Raw genomic sequence first — 22,122 nt, forward strand, 5'->3', positions numbered from 1 at the left:
TTAATTTTACAAGCATTTTAAAGCAATCATTCAACAACGTAATGACATAAATATGTTTGTCTTAAAACGAGACGTTAATATAAGACTAGGACTATTTTGGTACGGACCTCGCAATTTTGAACCATGGTCAGATGACAAGGACGACACATGAGCTGGCACCCCATCTCCAAACTCCCACACCACACCAGTGGGAGGACGTTTGGACCCGACAGATTTAACGTGCACTAACTTACACGACAATTCTTCGATGAAATCGGGTCTCGAACATGAAACCCCCCCCCCCCGGTTCCGAAGCCGAGATCTTACCACCAGGCCACCATGGTCCAGCTTAAATATATGAAATTTGTTATATTATCTTATTACTTAGGTTTAAAATGTCTCCTTGAATAGCCCGGCATTTTTTAAATAACTAATAAATTAGAATAGAGATTGAACTTTCCTCTATCCATCACATGCGTCTAAGTTTTATATTTTACATTTAAATCTCGGTAATACTATATTTCCATTTTCTCAGACACAAAAACAATATTCTGTTTACAACAGATTCACGCTTTCTATACTGCAAATGTATTGTAGCATGCATTTTGTTTAAGAAAGAGCAGCTGCATCCTACAAAGATGATTATTTATAAATTTTATTCCCCATTTATCAAATCTAGAAGAATTTGTGAAAGGAAAATCTGTTTGGCCGTCCGCAACATGCACATGTCAACTTAATGAAGCCAAAACGCAATAGGCTAAGACGAAATTCGGCATATGTTTTTACCCCAAAATTTTAGATCTCCATTGGATTAACCTGGTGAAAGATTGGACTTCTTGTCTTACTGTGCCTTAACAAGTTAGTGCATAGATAAATGAAGTTTAGAAAAGCATTTTGGCATAAAAATTAAGATTGTTTCAAATTTTGTTGCAATCTGTCAGTCGGGTCAAAAAGAGCTTTTTATTTATTTATTTTTAATTTTTTTACTGCAAGACGGAGATAAACATGAAGTGTGCCACATTATGGAAATTGGATAAAAACAATTTTTTAAAAACACTTAGCCCAATAAAAATAAGGAAATTAAATTAATGTTCACTTTTTAAATTGTAATTCATAATAAATATTGCGGATTCGTAAAATAATGTTCTTCAAATGCGCAGCCAGATAATGCCCTTGCGTAACTTAATGTAGTTATCTGGTATTTAATATTCTGAAAATGTCAAAATAGTGTAGTTATCTTGAACAGTAATATAATATAGCGTAGACACCCTAGAGTGAATAAAGAATGAATTACGAAATATCTTTACGAGCATAAAATTAAATAAATGCGCAAAAACTGAGGGAAAACATTCTTATTGTTTAATTCTAGCTGCAAAAAGTTCTTCCTTCCTCTTTTACACCAACAGATATCTTTAATAAGAAGTACGTATTGCTTAAAATGACGCATATAAAATTGAACATTGTCATTTTCTTCTATTTGATCAACTTGCCCATTCTTATTTTGCGCTTCATAAATGCTTTTCACAATGTATATTTGCGCAAAATGCGTTAATATACTGCAATTAGCCGGTAAAGTGTTCCTATTTTTAATAAACTGATTTTTCGACATGAAAATTTCCAGATAATGCAAACACAGGTTGAAATCTAAGTTAACACCGATAGCCAAGCTTCAGTTGTCATGTTTGGGGCATTATTACATAATTACGAGGTGAGGGACAAAGGGTAAATCAGTAGCAAATTTACTACTAAAATAAAGAGGGGTAAAAGCAAAGCTATTTGCGTTAAGTGATCGTAAGCAGCTATTTGAGGAAGAAAGACCGCAAAACTGTCCTTTCTCTGTATTTGCTTGGTTTATAAGTAGCTATGCTAATATTGTAAAATGCTTTAAAATTATACAATATAAATGTTAAATTGTAAAAAAATATCCCAGAAAGAATTCATGTCCAAAACTTTCATTTATAGAATTAAGAAAATGGCTTAATTAAGTAGAAAATATTTTAATGAATTATTGACAATTACTACGAAAAAACTAAAATCCATATCATTCACTTTTCGAATATTTATAAATGGTGTTAATTATTGATAAATTTATATTTGTCTTTTCAAAATATTTTTAAAGTTAAAAGGGGCATCAGTCTTAAAGACAGTACAAAAGCGAAACAAAAACACCATAGCAATGACTCATTAAATTCAACACAATTAGGATCCGAATGTCACTGACGTGATTATATTGAGCTCTAACGAGTAATTGAAAGAAATTAATTCTAAGAGGAATGAGAACAAACAATTCAAAATTTTATTATTAAAACATTAAAAACAAGATTATTAAAGCACACAGTAAACATGTTATAAAATCAGCAATAAATACACAATGTGTTTGTTTCGGCTCAGAACAATTATAGAAAAAATTTCAGATTTTGAAAGTCTTCATTCTTGTCCCCTGAAAAAACAATTTTTATAATAATAAAGCAGCTGCAGAAATTATGGTACAAAAATTAAATACTACTAATTTTCCAACTTGAAAGATTTTCATATACATTAAAAAAGAATATTAAGATCAATTTCAGTTAAAGCAAGATGAAGTACACACTACCCGCATGTAATCAATATAATTAAGAATCTGTGCCGATTACAAATTCCTGTAACGTCTTTAACTATTAATAGGGAGAAAATTATTAACGCAATACAGAAAAGAACTAAAAGTTTTGATCAGTAATTACTCTGGGAATCTATGTCTAGCCATATTAGCAAATCCAAGTAGTTGACCATTTCCAGTGATAACGAAATGAAGATTTCTTCCTCACTTGGAAGCACAGCAAAACTTTAAGATAGTTTACGGCATATCCCATTAAATGAAGAGACAAGAAGTAATGCCAGAAGACTTGGGAAATTACCAACAGAAATGCACAATTCGAACTATTTCGTATTTAAACTGCTTTTCTTTTGGAGACGAAATGGACAACTGTTGTGTTCCATTTTATCTAGGCACGTCCGCCGAAAAATCTAGGCACAAAACCGAATTTTCGCTTTATACTCGATTTTTCTTAAAATTGTTAACTATCATATTATAACCATTACTATTCAGGGCAAACATTAAATATTTCTTTGTACTTATTACAGGAATGAAGTCTTCAATTCCTTTAGCTTTAGTAGCATTTTAATAGCAAATATCTGAAGACAAAGCTTCATTCGGTTTTTTTTATCGGGTTTTTTTTGGAGAATATTTATGGAAACAAAATCACATACTGATTACATATCAATATTTTTCAGTATTATCTACATATGAACTGGTCAATAAAAACTGGTTAAATTATATCATTATTGCACTTAGTTTAATATGTTGTTCGAAACAATTACAGTATATTATAGTACTCATTTGACAGTTTTTCCATCATTTATATTTCGGAACTTGCACTCAGTTTTACCATGGGGAAATCAAGTCCAAGAGGGCGCTATGTGACATTGTCAGCATGAGAGCAGATAGAAAAAGGGTCTAATCGTTAGTTATAAATATTGTTCTTTTTGGCTGTAAAATAGCGTTTTTTCAAGAAAAACACCTCTACCATTAAACTTAAAAAGCAAAACCGTACCTAAATATAAAATTTGATCCAAATCGTTAGAGCAGTTTCCCAGATACACGAAATGAATTTCTATACATGCAAGAATAGATCGTTTCAAATTATATTGTTTACGGATTTTCTGCTGATTTATTACAATTTTTTGTTACATGAATATTAAAAATGCGTTATCTTCCACGGACATTTTAAAATTGTAACTCATTATATTTAAAATTTTGCCGTTAAATAGCTCTTTTGGTAAAACAATTCCATTCAGTGGATTTCTTAGAAATCCATAACAGAGGCATTTTAAAGATTGACTAGGTATTCGATTAACCCCTTGTTTATATAAAAATTTTTGAAGATTATTATATTTATTTGCAATCGTGATCACATGACTAAGACTAAAATTGAGTGTGCCCTCTGATCTTTAAGGTAATCCTCTTCGCAAAATCCTACGATTCCTGGTAGTAAATTTCAGATTTTATTTTCGTTTCTATGATGTTCAGTGAGGTCCCTTAACGTACGGGGTATTGCATCATATGCACTTATGATTTTTCTTTTGATCTCCATATTTTAAGTCATTTTTTTTCTTTTAAATTTACTAATTAAATGCAACGAGTTCTTTTTATATTTATTATTTTCTGCTCCTTAGTTATTTTTTTATGATATTCATTTTGTATTTAAAAGAGAAAAGTCACATGCTTAAGCCGTTGCCGGAAATCAAATGCGGTTAGTCTGCCGTGTAGTACCGTACAAAAATCATTGTACCAAATGGATCGATTTTCTTTTACATTTTAATAAGACAAAATTTCATTATAAACAAAATTGTCTTACATTTAATTTAAATTTTCTAGAATACTGAAATTTATATTCTATATATTTAACAATATATTAAATAGTAAATATTCTATTTCACATTCATAATTTCTTTTATTCAATTTTTTCATCAATGGACATTTTTTAAAAGCCGAAATATGGGTATCAAGAAGAAAACGTAAAAGCCTAATATTTCTGAAAGCGAAATTAAGCAAATTAAAATTCTAATCTCACTATACTTTAGCTTTCAATGAATATCCAACTAATTAATATTACAAGTCAGTCAAAATTTCTTAGCAATTTGCTTAATTTTCTATAAGAATACTTCCTACTTTTTATTGTACTATTAAAAACAGTTTTAAAATTAAATTTTATTTATATTATTTTCGAATTTTTAACATTTTATAATTTATGGCTACAGACATGAAAAGTTTTAAAAATATTTTTCAAAATGATTTCTAAATAGAAGTTATGGTGTAAATCCATTTCTACTCAATATTAATTTATAACCAAGAGCTTTAAAATTGCCAAAATATTCCAATGCCATCGAGAACCAACTGTACAGAATATCGGGACTTTTGTAAATGAAGAAAAGAGTGAAAGATTGATTACGAAATTTTATCCTTACAAATGAGGAATACGCGAAATTAATTAAAAGCCCCCTGTTTGGTTTTCTGACAAAAAAAAATGGCTTTCAGACACTTTTAAACAGGCGACTAAAATTTTGCAGAAACGTTAACAAACAATTGTACAGAAAGGCGAACCACTACGTAATTTTAGACACAGAAGCAACAGAAAATTCGTTCACAATCTTCATTATAGAGATTTTATTTATAAATTTTATTATTAACTATGCAAACACTATGATTCTTAAAACCATACGAAGTACTACATTTTAAACTTATACTTACTTTCGAATCAAAGGTTTAGCCAAATCTTGAAAGATATTCTGATCTGATAATACTGCCATTTTTTCTAGCTAGGAATGGTGGGCCTTCAGGAATATTTACCCAATAAAAAGAAAAGTTCGCCGCTGCCAAAATAGCTACTGCTGTGTGAACTACAAAGGGAAAACTGTCCGCGAAGAACGCATAGACGAACAGTCCAGTTATAAACAGACTACAAATGAATACTATAAGAATTTTAGTTTTAAAAAATATCAAGTGTTCTTTCCAAGCTTCTTTTTGATTGCAAAATCTTATATATCGAGAACGGAATACACCATTTGGTATTGGTGGTTGAATTATTACGGCGCCATGATCCTGAAAAATGGAAATATACAGTTAATTTCAACCTGCATTACCATTTACGACAACAATCAAAATATTCGAAACTATTACAATTATTTTAATTTAGATCCAGTAATGCAAACCAGCTATCATTTGGAAGATTTCGAATTCTCTATGTCTATTCTTTGTAAAATTGAATTGCATTTCGTTCTACAAAAGATGCAGCTAATAATACTACTTATTTTGGAAAATTCCACAATAAGTTCTCCTTTTTTTATGAAAATAATGTTTGAACAGTTTAGTTTAGTTTCATTTCTTTAAGCGTAACTACAATACATCTAAATTTCTTTAATAGCTCGTCTCGAGAAGATGAAAGACGTTATTAAATTTCCTTTTGCCAGGGATAATGTTATTGAATTGTATGCTATATCTGTACAATTAAAATTATCTCTGTACAAAAAAAAAAGATTATAGCTAGAATAATTTTCATAAGATGTGAATTCGCACGGAATGTGTTGCAAGGCCGGGACCCGTGTGGGTGGGAGAGAATTAAAGGCCATGTTAACCAATGCCCCATTTAATTCAAAAGATGAAAAAGGGCTGGGATATATAGGAATGAAATTCTTTTCCTTGTATTTATCTTGCGATATTTAAAATAAAAAGGCATTCATAAAACACGAATCCTTATCGAAACAAATAAATTTTAGAAGTTTTAATATCTTAAAAAAAAAAAACCGGCGGATTTATGTGAACCGTGATTAGGTGGTTAGTTATAGCAAAAAGAATCTGTACCTGTAATAATTATATATAGTAATATTGCAGGCAGATATAGTACCTGTATCTTCGAGGATATACCAGTAGCTTTAATTCGATTATCTAGATTTACACGTGGAAAAAAATGCTTCAAACAGTGAAACCATGGTCAGTAATGATTGAAATTTTGAAATCCTTCCGAATTTATTAATTTGAATCAAAATGATACATTGATATCTTTCGGTTTCTTTTGTGGGTTACGATTAGGAATGAAAAGAGAAAGTTTTTGAACACACATTGGAGCACAAATATAAGATCGTGAGTACTGAGAGGGATTTTTAATTTACTTCGTTTTTTTTTATCGGAAAGTGAATCCTGCTTAGATCATGTTGGATATATGAAACAAAATTAGGATATATGATTTTTCATTTCCTTTCCACAAACACCCTCCTAGCATTTAATTAGTCTAAATTGAAAATATAGTTTAAATGTAGTTATATGAAATTAACGCGAGTATTTACCTACATGAAATTCGAAGTTACGTCAATTTTCACTGAATCTTCTTTCACTATGTTTTGTTTAATTATATTAACGTCCCATTTTAAAGCAACACTAGGGCTATTGTGGGACGGATGTCTCAATTTTGAATCGCGGTGAGATGACGAGGACGACACCACCCTCTTCCACTATGTTTTACATTGCTTATAAGAGCACAATGCTATTTTGCAATTTTCCATTTGGAAACCTAGCGGTTGCACAGGTTAAAAAAAATCTTCGTTAGCAATCCAAAGAAAATTTTTGGAATTTAGGTTCTTATTTTGAAGGTTAAGAATTAGGATTGCTTGATTTCATTTGAAGGGGCTTATAATCGCAAAGCTCGTAACTGATTAAGCTGCGCCAAACGCATGACATATGCGAGCATATAGCTCATAACAAACGTATGGTTTTATCTTAAGAAGAAAAAATTTTGTTCCATGTTGAAAATTATCAATTTTTTACACTTGTATAAGCTTTAAAACATATAAAAGAGCAATAATCAGACAAAAAATAATTTTTTAAAAGTTAAAAAAATGAGGCAGTTTATGAGGGATGTTTTAGAACAATACAAAAAATTGTAAGCAGTGGATGCGTTGGGAACTAAAATATGGGCATTCTATTAATATGTGATGGCCTGGCATACTGTACATCAAGGAGAGGTTTCCCACAACAACAAGTGCCTATGTATAAACAGAGTGCGGCCGACTCTTAAACTGATAATAATTCTATCCAATTATTACTCGTTAAGACTGTACAATTATAGAAAATATTACATATCTTTGAAAATGCATTTGATACTTTATTTAGATATAAATTTTTCTATAGATAGAAAGTGATAAAATAAGTGTAATATTATTACTATGATCTATTTAATTCAACTGCTACGTTTTATTCAATCAAGTATATATCGTATTTGGAGTTTTTATACAATTTATAATTCTAAAATTTTATTATGTTTTAAAAAAGTTTTCGAATAAAATAGAAGATTGAATGTAAAATTTAAAAATAAGGAAGCTTTTCAATACGAATTTTAAGATATTAAATTTATAATTTTAAATATTTTCAAATACTCATTGAACGAAATGAATAAAAACATAGAGCATTTCAAAACGCATTTATGAATACTTTACTTGAATCTCATCTGCCTCTCTTTGGCGCTCTTCTTCTGATACTCTCGAGCGTCTTTCAGCCATAGTTATATACAACAACTTCTCTTAATCAGTAAAACATGGATTGTGGAAAAGAGAAAAATGTATTTCAGAAAAGGTTTCAAGGTTTATATTTCAGAAGATACATCTTTTCACTTCACAACAATGGGTTTTGTGCTTTGAATGTGTTCATTATCTCAGAATCCTGGATGAATTTTTAAAATTGTGATAAGATTATATTAATAATGTTATGATTGGAGGTATGGAATTTCACAAAGAAATAACTTGTGAACATAAGATTTATACATAAAGTGGGTGGGGGGATAATTATTTAGTTTACTTTATTAAGAAGATAAGTGTTCGAACAATGCCACAAAAATTTTGTTCCACACTTTAGTTTCTATGACCTTATTTTAGGGCATGATTCGTAATTTAGATGGCAAAGTTACACTTGAAGGAACATACGTTATTCAGCCCTACACTACATACTACTAGACCTATAATAGAGCATTTAATGATCATTAGGTTCATACATGGCGTGAGTTTCCAATGATATTGGATCTGGAGTTATCGACCATTTGAATCTTTGTCAAAAAGCCATCGCAACCCAAAAGCAGATAAACGACTCAATAATTTTGGTTGAATTTTTTTCTGCTATATCGATGTTTTGTTTTAAAGCATGAACGATTTTACTTTTGAGGCGGGTCTTATTCTTCAGAACAGTTGTTGGTGCTGAAGACGAAATTTAGTTGTATTAACGTCCTGTTTTGAAAGAACTCTAGGTATATTTTGGGACGGACCTTGTAATTTTAAGATGGTCAGATGAAATGCTATCTCATCCAAATTTCCACACCACACTAGCGAGAGGACATCAACGGATTTCACATGCATCAGACCCGCTTACACGACGGTTCGACGGCGGAATCGGGTCTCGGACCTATAACTCTTGGGCCCCGAAACAAGACCTTACCACCAGACCACTGCGGCCTCTAGTGCGATGACGAAATCTAATCGATAATGATGCTATCCTAATTCCCACATCATACCAGTTGGAAAACATTCAGTTTTGATACCAGACTGAACCAAATTCATGGTGAATCTTTTAATGAATTTGAGTTTTGAATCTTGGAATATTTCAGAAACGAACCAAGACTGTACTACTGGATATCCGCAATACTGATCTATAATTTGAAAAAAAAAATTATCACGAATTTAACAATAGGATGGCAACATAATCTAAAAAAAATTGAATTCTTTCCTCATAGTCGTTATAGATGAAATAGAAATTTTAAATCAGTAAGAGTTTGTACCGCTATAGGATCATTCATTCATTCATTTCTGGTTGGTAAAGCGTTTTTATTTTCGATTCCATTTAATATTTTACTTTATTTTAATGCTCTATTAGTTAAAATATTTAACGAATATCGATGCAATCGGCATCTGTTATCAGCTTTTAATGCATTGGCGAATTACTTTTCCTTCCCAGAATTTTAATTTAGATCTTCATTAGTACTAATTATTATAGTACTAATTCATTATTATAATTATAATTATAATGAATATATCTTAAAATAGATTTTATATTCAAAGCACAAAAAGGATTCTGAAAAGTGGCGAGTTAAAATGCTTATAAACCCGTTAAGATTTTAATTTTGAAATGAAAGTTTCTTTATTTCATTGTGAATTATTTAATTATGCAATTAAATTATTTGATAAATATAAGAATGTCAAATTATATTATGTATTTCTTCTAAGCAAATAGTTAATAAACACACTTCGTATTTGAATGATTACTGGCATAAAATAGTATGGCTTTGTAATATTTTTAACGTTGTGATTGCTTTGACTGGATTTCTTTTAATTTATGATTTCAACACTTTTTTTCATATTTAGAAAATTTCCTATTATATTTTTTTTGTCTTGACATCGAACTTTAGTTCAAAGATTACTCCTAGGTATCTAATTTTTAAACTTTTCCCCGTCTTAATAGAGAATTTACAAATTATTATTGAATTGACTTAAAATGTCTATTTTAAATGGATCTCATTAAAAGGTTTTAATACTTCTTGTGAATTTACATGCATTGAAAGATTTAGCTGAATGTTTTTCTTGTAACTGCTTTTAGATCTTGGTATCCAACTGAAGCTTTTTATCCTTAATTATAAGTTCTTATTCATTATTCGAATGTCCGCAAGCTTTTTTGTACAAAATATTGCATACGATACAAAGAAAAGGGCAAAAAGATCCGCTTTCAAAGTTTAAATTCAGAGATGGAAAAATATAGTGGTTCTAGTTCCTTCTACATAGCCCCATCATAGCTCGAAGTTGCAATGATTTAAATGTTAGTCTTCTTATAGAGGTGTGATTTGAACTCGCATCAGTTAGTATCATTTTAATCTGGTGAAAGTGATTCTTAATTAAATCGAATATTAGCGCCTGGCATAGACTCAATGTTACGAAACACGAAGACAGACTGTACGGTTTTACAATGGAAAGCATGCATGTAACATAATAGGATGCTCTTGGATTAAAGGATTATTTTATACAAGTAATAGTCATTGGCGACTAGCTGGTTGGCCCAAGAATATTAGTTGTATTATTTCAATTAAATTTACTGTGCATAACCAATTTTTTTATTCCATTTGAATCGGATATAAGACGCTAATTGTAAAGTTAATCCGTCAGTTAAAATACCAATGGATTCGAAGACATTTTAGCAATTAGCATATTCTTGAAATATCGTGTAAAGCAATTTGATATACATGAACATATGTGTATAATACTAAAAATATTTTAGTAAAAACATGATTAGAAATTTGTTTACCAAAAACAGATCGAGTCGAAATCTGAAACATTTTTCATAACATGAAATAAATCTGATATTACTTAACCCTTTCAGACATTTTTTCTTAAATTGTTTTGTTTTAAATGGAAACATGTTGTACTTCTCAACCGCATTGTCTTCCTAAATATTCGACAATTCATAAATATCCGAGTCAGAACGAGGTAAATGTCACGGAAAATTTAAAATCTATAGAAATGAATGTTGAATGCTCTGAGCTATGATAACCTTCCTTTGATCTTTTTTCTTTCCATTTTATCTCCCTCGTTTAGCAAGCGGTAATGTCTTCAATATAGCCATTGCCTTCCGGAGCTATTTCTCAGATACTTCCTTAGTACAAGGTGTCTTGGTTGCCTAATAGTTTTTCCTAACATTCGGCATCAAAAATCTTTTTCGTGTATGAAACCCATTTTTACAGGAAATCTGACATGCTTTTTGCTCTGGTGCACCTTATACTAATAAGGGTTATCGTCCCAATTAAGATTATTCCCTACTGGCATGAAGATTATTGGCTATTAAGAAGCATCCTCATGATCTAATCATGGTTTGAAGTTATTAGAAATATCACCAAATAACTTCTTTTATCTTAAAACGACTAAGCTAATGCAAATATAAGAAAGTACACCCGCCTTGCTTAATGTCTGATGTAATTTGATACGTTTCAGGAAAATTAAAACTGACACCACGAGAAACATTTTACAGACTCTTTTATAGCTCGACTCTTGTGTGCATCCCTTCTACAGAAGTATTATCTGTCACCGGAGCATGGTTATTTCGTCTTGCACCATTATATTAAACCCACCAGAAAGCAAGAACCAATCATCATAAGTTTCCCATCCTTATAACTGAGATGACCTTTGGTGAATGCGAGCTAATGTAGAAAGAAAATTGTTTCAACCATTTCCCCACTTTATAATTGTACGAATAGAAGCAACGGTATCTTACTGTTTGCGAATGATGCAATCTGATTTCTATTCTTTTAATTAAAAACCATCTTGGTTTAAAATCGCTGCTCATTAATTCAGGATAATATAATTCAAATTCAAAATATTTTTCTGAAGTTGCTGCATCTTCTCACACTAGATGCTTCGTCGCATCACCTGCTGTTTTTATGTCAAATAGTCCATGTCAATGCTTCTTTCTGTATTCTGAAACAAATTTTGTTAATTTTCATATAAATGAGTTATTAAAAAAAATTACATTTTCAGGCCTCACGAAATAAAAGAAAATATACATGTCTGGAAATAACGAAGATGAAGGTCGATGTGCTCGAGCGTGCAGCGTGTGCTCTTCCGGCTGTCTCGATCGTATTCACAGAATTGGTAGTAGAATTCGAAGCTTTCCTTACCGTCAGTGTTTCATGGCTTTACCAAAAAAACTTGAACAACATTATGTGGCATCATTAATAGTGTTCCTAAGCGCTGCACTCAGCGTTACTTCCTGGTTTGAATTCAACCTCGAGACTTCAGTAAGCGTTTCTGCTTACTGCATAGCTTTGATATTTTGTGCTGGCTTAACTTTTCTTCTTGAAAGAGGTGAATGCTGTTCAGGAAGACAAATAGATTTCCGTCTGGTACAGGATGATTCAGTAAATCAGGCTTGTGTAATAAGACCAGAGGCTGATCGGGTGGTACGAGATCCAGGAAATGGCTCAGAACAACCATTGCCAGAAGATTTAGCTAATCAAATGGAACAAAGACCAGGTTGGTATATTATAATAATAGAAAATTTATCTAAGAATATGATCCTAAAAATAGATTATAAATTCGTAACTGTTAACAGTACTATCTTGATGAACTATATACTTAGATTTTTAATCATTTATTGTTATCAATATTATTACATTGCTTAATCTTGAAGTATTTTCAAAATTGGCAAAGTCAATGGAATTTGAGTATAGGAAATAAATTGTCCAATGAGAAATATATAACACCACCATGGACTTCTTCTCTAAACCACAGAGAGTACGATGTTATCCTAACCCGACTAAGGATTGATCATTCAAGGATAATTCACAATATCTACTTTTCTCAGAGCCTCTACCAACTTGTAGTCGTTGTGGGAGCATTTTAAATAAACATGTTTTATTAGATTGTTCAGATCTGAATTCGTTACGTTCTAAGCATTTTAACAAGGATATTTGTGATCTGACATACTTAGTCAAAAACCGCATATCAACTTCTTTGCATTCTTAAAAGAAGCGGGTGTTTTAAATGATATTTGATTTTATTCACTTGTACTTTTTCTTCAATTTCTTATTTTACTCCATCTATGTGGTTTTTTATTCTTTCTGAATAAAATTACAAATATGTTCTGAACCTTAAGCTTCGGCGCAATTTAGCCTATAAAAGGATCTGGGGTCAAAATAAGACCCCAATCTTATCTTCATCTTGAAGCATTTCCCTGAATCATTAGCGCATGCCGAATCTATTTTTGTCATTTATTTAAAGCCGCCGCCTTCAACTCTGATTTGATAGGCTTTGAAACAACAAAGAGCTTCGGCATTCACTGGAAATTGTGGGACACATCATTTTTCCATTCACATATGACAAATCCTGCAATCGCATATAGCATGTTCTGATTTATAAGAGATTTGTATTAATGCAGTTCGAGGAATATGAAATATAAAAAAATTAATATATCTACTGTGTATAAGTAGCAATTCAGAAAAGGTTATTTTAAGAATTTTAAAAATACATAATATTTATACTATCGAATTTCAGGGGGAAGGTTTTGACTTTGGAAAATACTAGCATAATAAATACTTCTTTGATGTATATATTAAGCTATGAATAAGTCGAACGTGCCCTAAAATTGCAAACTCTCCTTTCTTTAAGATGGTTCTTAAAGTTGAAATTTATTCCAAATGTCCGAAAATGGATTCGATTCTTTTGTGAACCCAGTTCTATAAAGAAAAATAATTTGGTTTGGTGTTAAGATTACTAAACAAGTTAAAATTCATTCTAAATCTCTTTCTAGTAGTGAAATATTAATCTGTTTTGGGATAGGGATATTTATAAAATTACATTTAAAATTTCATCTTTTACGAGAATGTGAAAAATTAAAGATGATAATGAATATACTCTTTGCCATTCTCAAAAGGATTTCAAATAAATTTTAGCGCATACTTTCATAAGGTCTTTCCATCAAAATATTTTCTGTATTTAGCAGTAGTTATTGCATCAAATCGCGAGTAACGTCGTGTCGATGTATTTTAAATGGTAGCAAGTGAAAAATGTTTGAGAAATAGACCAAACTTTTCGAAAGAATGAGGTCCCTGAACTTTCGTGATGGAAGAACAAAATGTAGGACCAGAATTGTCTTGTAATTGGATCTTCTGTTCTGAAATCATGAGTTCGAGACTTCATTCCATTTACGATTCATTGTATATATGTGGACCTGAGGATCATCAAAATCATTGTCTCAATTATTTTACCGTCGCTGTGGTGGAAGTGTAAGAAAAAGGTTAATCGGGCAAATGTTGTCCTTATTGTTCAAAATGATGCAATTTGTCACGAAATTCTTCTTGAAAATTAAAAATTTTACATTAATCTGACGAAAATTGATGACAATTGCATTTTTACAACTAAGAAATTGAGTTTATGTACATACTGATAAGAAGATGCATTCTTGTGGTATTTTTCTTTAGCTACGGAATAAAATCGTGATATTTGCTATTAATCATTCATATTTCAATCAAATATTTCATTGAAATTATAATTTCAAGTAATAATTATACATCATATACAAATATCAATTATACTGAGGATTATTAATTGCATCATAAAATAAGCACATTTCCGAAATGAGGAGTCATTTAGATAGATGCGATGAAAAAATGTATAAGGATTTTTCTACCTTTGTTCATAAAATTTTATCCGCAAGGATATCTTTAGTATTTGTATAAAGTCATGATTTATCTCAAATGCAATATCAGATTTTTATTGCAATTTCAAAAACATCTCAAGACTTTTTTTCTGTCTTTAAAGGAAAAAGCAAAAAAAAAAAAAAAAAAAAAAAAAAAAGTTGCATTCTAACTTTAAAAAAAAAACTTAAAGGAAAAGAATATTGACGACGATGCAAAAATTTCTTTAAAGGATGGTCAAATAAAATGTGCATCAAAAATGTAAAAATATATTAAATTGCATTAAATAATTTATTACATTTTTGAAAAAAAAATATAACTAATTTTGTAAAAAAAAAAAAAAAAAAAAAAAATGCAGGAATTCAAAAGGAAAGTTGTATTTGTTTGGTCATAGCAAATTCATTTGGAAACTGAGTTCATGATATGTTTTCCATATTTAATGAAATAAGGATTTATTCATTGGCAAATGATTAATAGACATAACTGTAAAATGACAAGATGCTAAGTTATAAAAAATGTTTTAGTGAAACTACTGTGACTATATACTTCAGAACGAATTTGTTAATGAACTATCTTTAAAATCATTAAAAAAAATGAATTCATAATGATATTTCATACAAATTAAAAATTTGAGTATATATATAATATATTATATAAGTTCCATATTACTCTTTTTATATCAGTGTCTCGTATTTTTGTTTACCATACTTCTGAAACAAATTCCAAATTCTTAGTGTAACCAATAAAGTGTTTTTTTTAAAACTTTTTAATCTTGTAGTAAGAGATCTACCGCTTTAGTTTATTGTTTAGATGCCTCCGAAACTATGCTGAAATATGAAAGAATTTTGTGAATTTGATTGAATTAGTCTTTGCAACAGGGAATAACAAAGTTCATGATATCTGCGCTTCCACAATTGGAAACGAGGCAAAATCTTCTTTTATCTGAAAAAAAAAATTACAGTAACTTCGCCAACCGCTGGAAGCGGAAAATAATAGTCCCACTATTATATTGAATGAAAAAAAAATCCGTGATCATTCAGCAATAATCAGGGGCGCCATCTAAGAAATAACTGGAGCGGTAGACCATTGATTATAAGAATGCAAATTCATGACTTTATAGCAGTTAAAAGAAACAAATTTGATTTAAAGTTTTATTGAATCGATTAGTTTCGCCACGAGCTCCAGAACTAACAGTTGCAAAAGTTGAAGTTCATAAATCTGCTCAATCCAGTGAGAGTTCCAGTTCTGATGAACCCGCATTCGCCGTAAAAGATGAACCTGTACAGCAAGCCTTGGCTCCCGATTTGGGGAAAAATGTACCTCTGACGAGCACCGAAACGTCTATATCTACTAGTAGCACACCTTTAAAATGCTAACATGAATGATGATTCTAGTAAAGATGATCTACAAATTTCTTAATATAAATTTTATGGTAATCTTTTGAATAGTTTTTAAGTTTTTTATTTGGAAGTATTTAATTATTAAAGTGATTAATGCACATTTTAAGGATACTGTTAATGAAGGTTTTAAATTGTATTTTGGTTAAAATTGTGTGTTTTTAAACTTTAAGTGCCTGTGTTCAGTAAATATTCAGCTTGAGTCCTTTCGTTTTAATATTTTTTGTGTATTTTTTAATATTTATATTTTTTATTATTGGAATAAAATGATACTGCATATGCATATCAAGCTTTGTTTTATTGTATAGATTTTGAGCCATTTATCTAAGAATATTTTTTTTTCAAAAGTAAAATACATACAAACCATTTGCATAACTTTATAGTGGAAGCCATTGCTTCTCTACTTAGAATGTAATTAGCAATTTAATCGTCTCCAAGGAAGCTTCATCTTCAGAAATTTCATAAATCTTGCAGATGAACGTTTTTAAAATACTTTTATTTCTGAAAGCATTTCACCAAACGCTTACTATAAATCTTTAACAACAAAATAAAAATAAGTGTGCTTGTATTAGTAATTGGGCATGTATTAGTAACTGGGTAAGTGTAACTGGGCATGAATTCAATGAAGGTAGTAGACAAATGAGTTTTTTTTTAAAGAAATTTAAATGCATAAATATTAAAGTATTCTCAAAATACATTTAATGAAAATACAGGATGCATATATATATATATACACCAGCTGCATTCTCGGAACTTTATAAGATAAATAAAACAAATAATGCGACATGAAGTGTTTCTGGTACGAGTTGTATATGTATTATTATACAGAGAATTAATAAAGTAATACAAGATTATTTTTTGGGTACATAACAGTTGTATTTCTTTTAGATGAATTGATCACAAAGGACTTGAAAATTTAAAAAAAATCATGTGGAAAGTTGTGTTAATCAATCAAGAAGAAAAGAAATGAAATCGGATATTTTTTTCAAGAATCAATTTATTGGTTGCAGACTTGTTATTTTAAAATTCCATTTGGTAGTGTGAATGAAAGAGATGCATTCAGCTTAAGAAAATGACTCGAGTGACTGCTTTTAAATATTCTATGTCTAATCTTCCACTTAGGAGCAAGCGTTCAGATGAGGAGATTTAGATTGATTTTTAAAGGCAAACATTTATAATGCGCGTTTGTCGGCTTCCCGACATAGGGTAGCACGTCTTCCCCCGTGATCTAGGCGTCCCGGGTTTGAGTCCCGGTTCGGGCATGGTTGTTCTCCTTCTGTGTTCTGTGAGATGTGTATGTCCCCCCCCCCTGTAAAAAGAGGTTGTGCAAGTGTATGTGACGCATGAAGTAGCTCTTAACCCTAGTTGGCGCTACTGAAAAAACACTCTAACTCGGCTTAAATCACTGACAGATAACAGTCAGCGGACTTGTAAAGTGCCACAAATCGCAACACACATAATAACACGCGTGTTATCACACCATGGGAAATGATATTTATTGCCGTGAAAAACTGCTTTTCTTTATCTAAACCCAAATTCGTATATAGAGGATTTCATAATTTTTAATTACTGTTATTTCTACTCTTATTATATTAACCCTTAACGGGGGAAGTGCGATCTGTGAGACCGCTAGCAATGTATTTTCGGTCACCCCTATTCTATTTTTAGTTCAATCGAATGGATTGACCCTGTAGCTTCCTGTTTTGAGACTTTAGCGATAATGCGATGCTCGAGGATAGAACCTGGGACCTTGTGGTTAGCAGTCCAGTAATTAAACGATTTTATCAAAACAGCTGTTCCGGTAGAAGCGCTGTTACTGGCTTATATGCTATTCACCACAGTACTCTCCCCCAGTGAGTCGAACGATACGGTTGTTGAGTGGTGATGTATTGAGTTATTAGTAGTTGAGCTGTTGTCTAAATGGGCCTGTACCCAAGCTTGTCTGAAAGCGCCAAGCGTTATGGCGAGCGTGTGTGGGTGCTGATGCGCCAAGTGTGTCTGACGGCTTTGGTTTAGCTGCGTCAAGTGAGTCAGACGACTTTGGTTGCGGGTAGATGGCGCCACAACAGCTGTAAGAAGGTGAAGGTTCATCGTCCGAGGTCACCAATGAAGCGATAGGTGAATGCACGAGGATAGAACCTGGAACCTTTGGGTTAGCAGTCCAGTAACTTAACAATTATACCAAAACAGCTGTTCGGGTAGAATCGCTGTTACTGGCTTATATGCTATTCACCACAAGACCTTCAATACACGTGCACTTTTTCAACCGATTTCAGCGGATGCTTTTTAAAATAATTATTTCTTCGAATGCGGTCTCTAAGACCGCACCTCCCTATTAGTGTCCCAGTGATAAACAAGGCTTAACAGATGGTGCTAAAACTTGGGCCCCGAAAAATCATCCTATTTACTGATCCTATTATGAAGCAGTGTTCCAGACACTTTTAAATGAAGCAGAATGTGATTTTAGTGATAAGGATAATTGTACAGAAGAGTTTTTCGATGAAAGTTCGCATTCAACTGATTCTGATATGCATGTTCAAACATAATTCATTTTTCTAGTGATAATGTATTTTGAAAAATTTATAAAATATATTAATATACCAAGAGATATACATACAGAATTTATAAGTTGATTTTTATATTAGTTCTTAACCTGTATGTTTAAAAGGCCCTAGAAAACCGTGCTATGAAAGTCACACAAGCCTATAAAAAAAGGGCCAATTTTACCCATTGTCAATTTTATTTTTCATATAATTATTGAATTTTATATTATATTGCCTTCTATATACCTTCATATACAGTAAAAATAAATGATTTAAAAAGTAATATTTTTTTTTCAAGAATATTATTTATTGTAACATGTAATTTGAGAAGAAAATGTATGTTCCAACGGATTTACTTTTTCAATGATAATACAATTTAAAAATTTTCTAAAACATATCTATGTATCAAAAAAAAATATCTGCAAAATATATTGGCAGTTTTTCATACGGTCTCGTAAACCGCACTTCTCCAGTTAAGTCCTAAAATTTCTCTTTCCCAGTTAAGGGGTAAAAAGCACATGATGCTGTTTTATGATATTTTGCATAACATACAAAATAATATTAGCAAAAAATATAAATATATCATATATCTTTGTATTTATAGTGATCCTATACAACCCATAACATATGCAGAACATCCAAAGAATTAAATTGTAATTATACTACAAATTCATATGGGCTCCGATTTTATAAGAAAAATATTTCATTTTCACCGTTTCAATGAAACTGTGTCATGATATATCTCATCTAATTCATCAAAATATTTTTTATGCTATTCTTGCAGCAGCAATGAAATCAATTTTATCAAAGTGGAAGAAGCTATAATGTTTAGCAAAGAGAGTGATCGTTATCTTTATTTAAAGGATTTATATAAAGATAATGATGCAACTTTTTCAGCTGACGTAAAAAAAAAAAAGAATAGAACGAATAACTGAAAAAAGTAACCATACTCAGTTATTCATTCAAAGCAAATTAAAATACAATATTATCAGATTTGTTAAAGATAATAAGGCTTGTGATTAGCAATGAGTAAATTTACAGAATTGAAGAAGCAAAAGGAAGCAATTTTTGTTGATAACAAATGTCATTAACGGACTTTGAAGTCCTTGGATCTTTACCGATTCCAGATGGAAAACACGATTTGTGTTGCAGAAATTCTAAATCTGATAACAAATTCAATGTCGGTTTTCGAAATGTTACTGACATTCATCCCTAACACGCATCTACATCCTCGGTGTAAACACAGTTTTGTATTTAAACATTGAATATTGTGCAATTACAGACAAATCTATGTTATTTTTCTTCAGACAGCTAGATGCAGATTGTTTCTTTTAATTACTAAATTTTTATTAAAATGTTCAGGTTTTATTAATTTCTCCTCAGCGACTGCACGAGAAGTTATTACTCGATTTAAATGTAATCCACTGAGCTTGTAGGTGATGTAATTTTGATGAAAATTTATAATTTTTTTAAAGAAATGGAATTTTGTTATGCTAGTTAATGCTAAATTTGATACATACAATAAATTTTGATGAAATAAAACATACAAAATCTATAATTTAATTGAATAAAAATACAACAATATATTTAAATAATGCTATATTTTTATTGAAATTTGTCATTTTTATAAAAATAAAACAAGAGTTTTGTTTGGAAGGATTAAGAGCTAATTTGTAAAAATCACCGATGGAATTCAATAACTCCTACGGCTGAAGAAGGAGGTCTTAAGGTGTACGTACACATTTGAAGATTTTTTTTAAAATTTTAACTTTAAAAATCCAGTTTTTTTCACAGTAGGTTATTAATATGTGTTTAAACTCATTTCAGTGAGAAAAAACATATTATACTAATTATTAATTAATTAAATAATATTTAATGAGCTAATTAGCCTATTTTTTGAAACATGATATCTTAAATTCTAATTTGTACCGACACACAATTCTAGTTGGAAATGATGCCTAATATTAGTCTTCATGTTGTCTGCCTCAAACAAATTATAAAAATTTATAGTTTTTTTTAAACAATTTTTTCATTAACAATGAATAGAAAAAGAGAGATTTTTTCTGTAATTTTAACTTTTAAACAGCTATTAAAAATTTATTTCTATAAATATAACTTTGATTGAGGCACGAAACATCCGTTATTTCATACAGATTATTTTGATATATAAATAACTGTATTTGGTTAATTTCTTGTTATGATTGTTTGAATGAAGCAACATAGTGGAAAAATATCATTCTTCATGAAATGAGTTTTAAAAACATCGTAACTAGAGTTTTTAATGAAAGCACCTCAAGAAAAATAATTATAACTAGAGAAATATTTCGAATATTGACAACATCTTGGTATCGTTTGAAAGCTAAAGATCAGAGAACATTATTAAGCAATAAAAAAAAAATTCGATATTTTGAACGATTTTCGAAGTTTCAAGTGTGTACATACACCTTAACCTTTTTGCTACCAATGCCATATACTATATGTGTGCTCCCGAATATTTTTTACCCGAATTCAGCTCTATAAATATTTGAAGGATATAATATTTAATTAATAAAATGTCTGAGATGTGATAACGTATTATCTTCAAAGTCCTTGGTCGCGAATAGGTTAAGTATTTTCATAATGGAGATAGTTAATTAATCATATTTGTGCAAACGATTCTGTTGTTATGAATTACATATGCAAAGAAAGTTCTATTTGGAATTTTGTTAATGTAGTTTGTTTTAGAAAGCTTTGAATCAAAATAATTACAATATTAATAATTTACATAATTACTAAAAGTCATAGGTTTTTACCTTACCAAACCTCATAAATATCAGCTAACATGTTAGCATTATTCTGGTTGAAATTACGTTTTGTTTTTTAGTGATTTACGTTTTTTTAATATGCTTTTTACAAATCAAAAATAAAAACGAACATTTTTGTCTTAAAACCAATTTTAAAATCTTTCATATACTTCCTTATTTGTGAGTGAAATTTGAAGTACTTTTAACATACAATTATGACTAGAGTTGAATTTATCATATATTGAATTAACATATATAAAAATATTTTTAATGTAAAGGTTTCTTTTACAGAAGATATCACAATAAGCAAAGTCTTTCTATCGTCTGCAAATATTATTTTAATTTAAATGAGAATATACACTGTTCCACCTATGAATCGTAATATCGTGCAGTTTCTGGAAAAATTACTGACAGTTCCAAATAATTTTGATGAATTGTTAAAAGCTATTTTCCTATATTTTCAATTATTTTTAAAGAATGAAAAGTAAATTTAATTATTCATTGTCATCCACATCTTTAAGCTGTATTTACAACTTGAAATAATGGCAGTAACCTTTTCAACAACGAACTTCATTGCTTATCACTCACCAAAAGCAAGTAGTCATGTGAAATAAATTTTAAATAATAAGAAACCTCAAATAATAATAAATTTTAATTAATAAGAATTTTT

General features: G+C 30.3%; 1 protein-coding gene and 1 long non-coding RNA gene across 2 annotated transcripts; one reads left to right on the forward strand and one right to left on the reverse strand.

The window, feature by feature from the left end:
- Positions 1–2,253: 2,253 nt before the first annotated feature.
- LOC129961932 (uncharacterized) lies at positions 2,254–8,138 on the reverse strand. Its single transcript, XR_008783856.1, has 3 exons — positions 8,005–8,138; positions 5,267–5,617; positions 2,254–2,419 (listed from the first exon to the last, which is right to left on the reverse strand). It is a non-coding gene; the product is annotated as an uncharacterized LOC129961932 (long non-coding RNA).
- A 1,109-nt stretch (positions 8,139–9,247) lies between these two features.
- LOC129961718 (uncharacterized) lies at positions 9,248–16,414 on the forward strand. Its single transcript, XM_056075263.1, has 3 exons — positions 9,248–9,363; positions 12,073–12,567; positions 15,897–16,414. Exons 2-3 carry the CDS (start codon positions 12,099–12,101, stop codon positions 16,103–16,105), a joined length of 678 nt encoding a protein of 225 aa, XP_055931238.1. The 5' UTR covers positions 9,248–9,363; positions 12,073–12,098; the 3' UTR covers positions 16,106–16,414.
- Positions 16,415–22,122: the final 5,708 nt, after the last annotated feature.

This window comes from Argiope bruennichi, chromosome 2, assembly GCF_947563725.1.
Source record: "Argiope bruennichi chromosome 2, qqArgBrue1.1, whole genome shotgun sequence".
In the NCBI taxonomy this organism is placed as follows: Eukaryota; Metazoa; Arthropoda; class Arachnida; order Araneae; family Araneidae; genus Argiope; species Argiope bruennichi.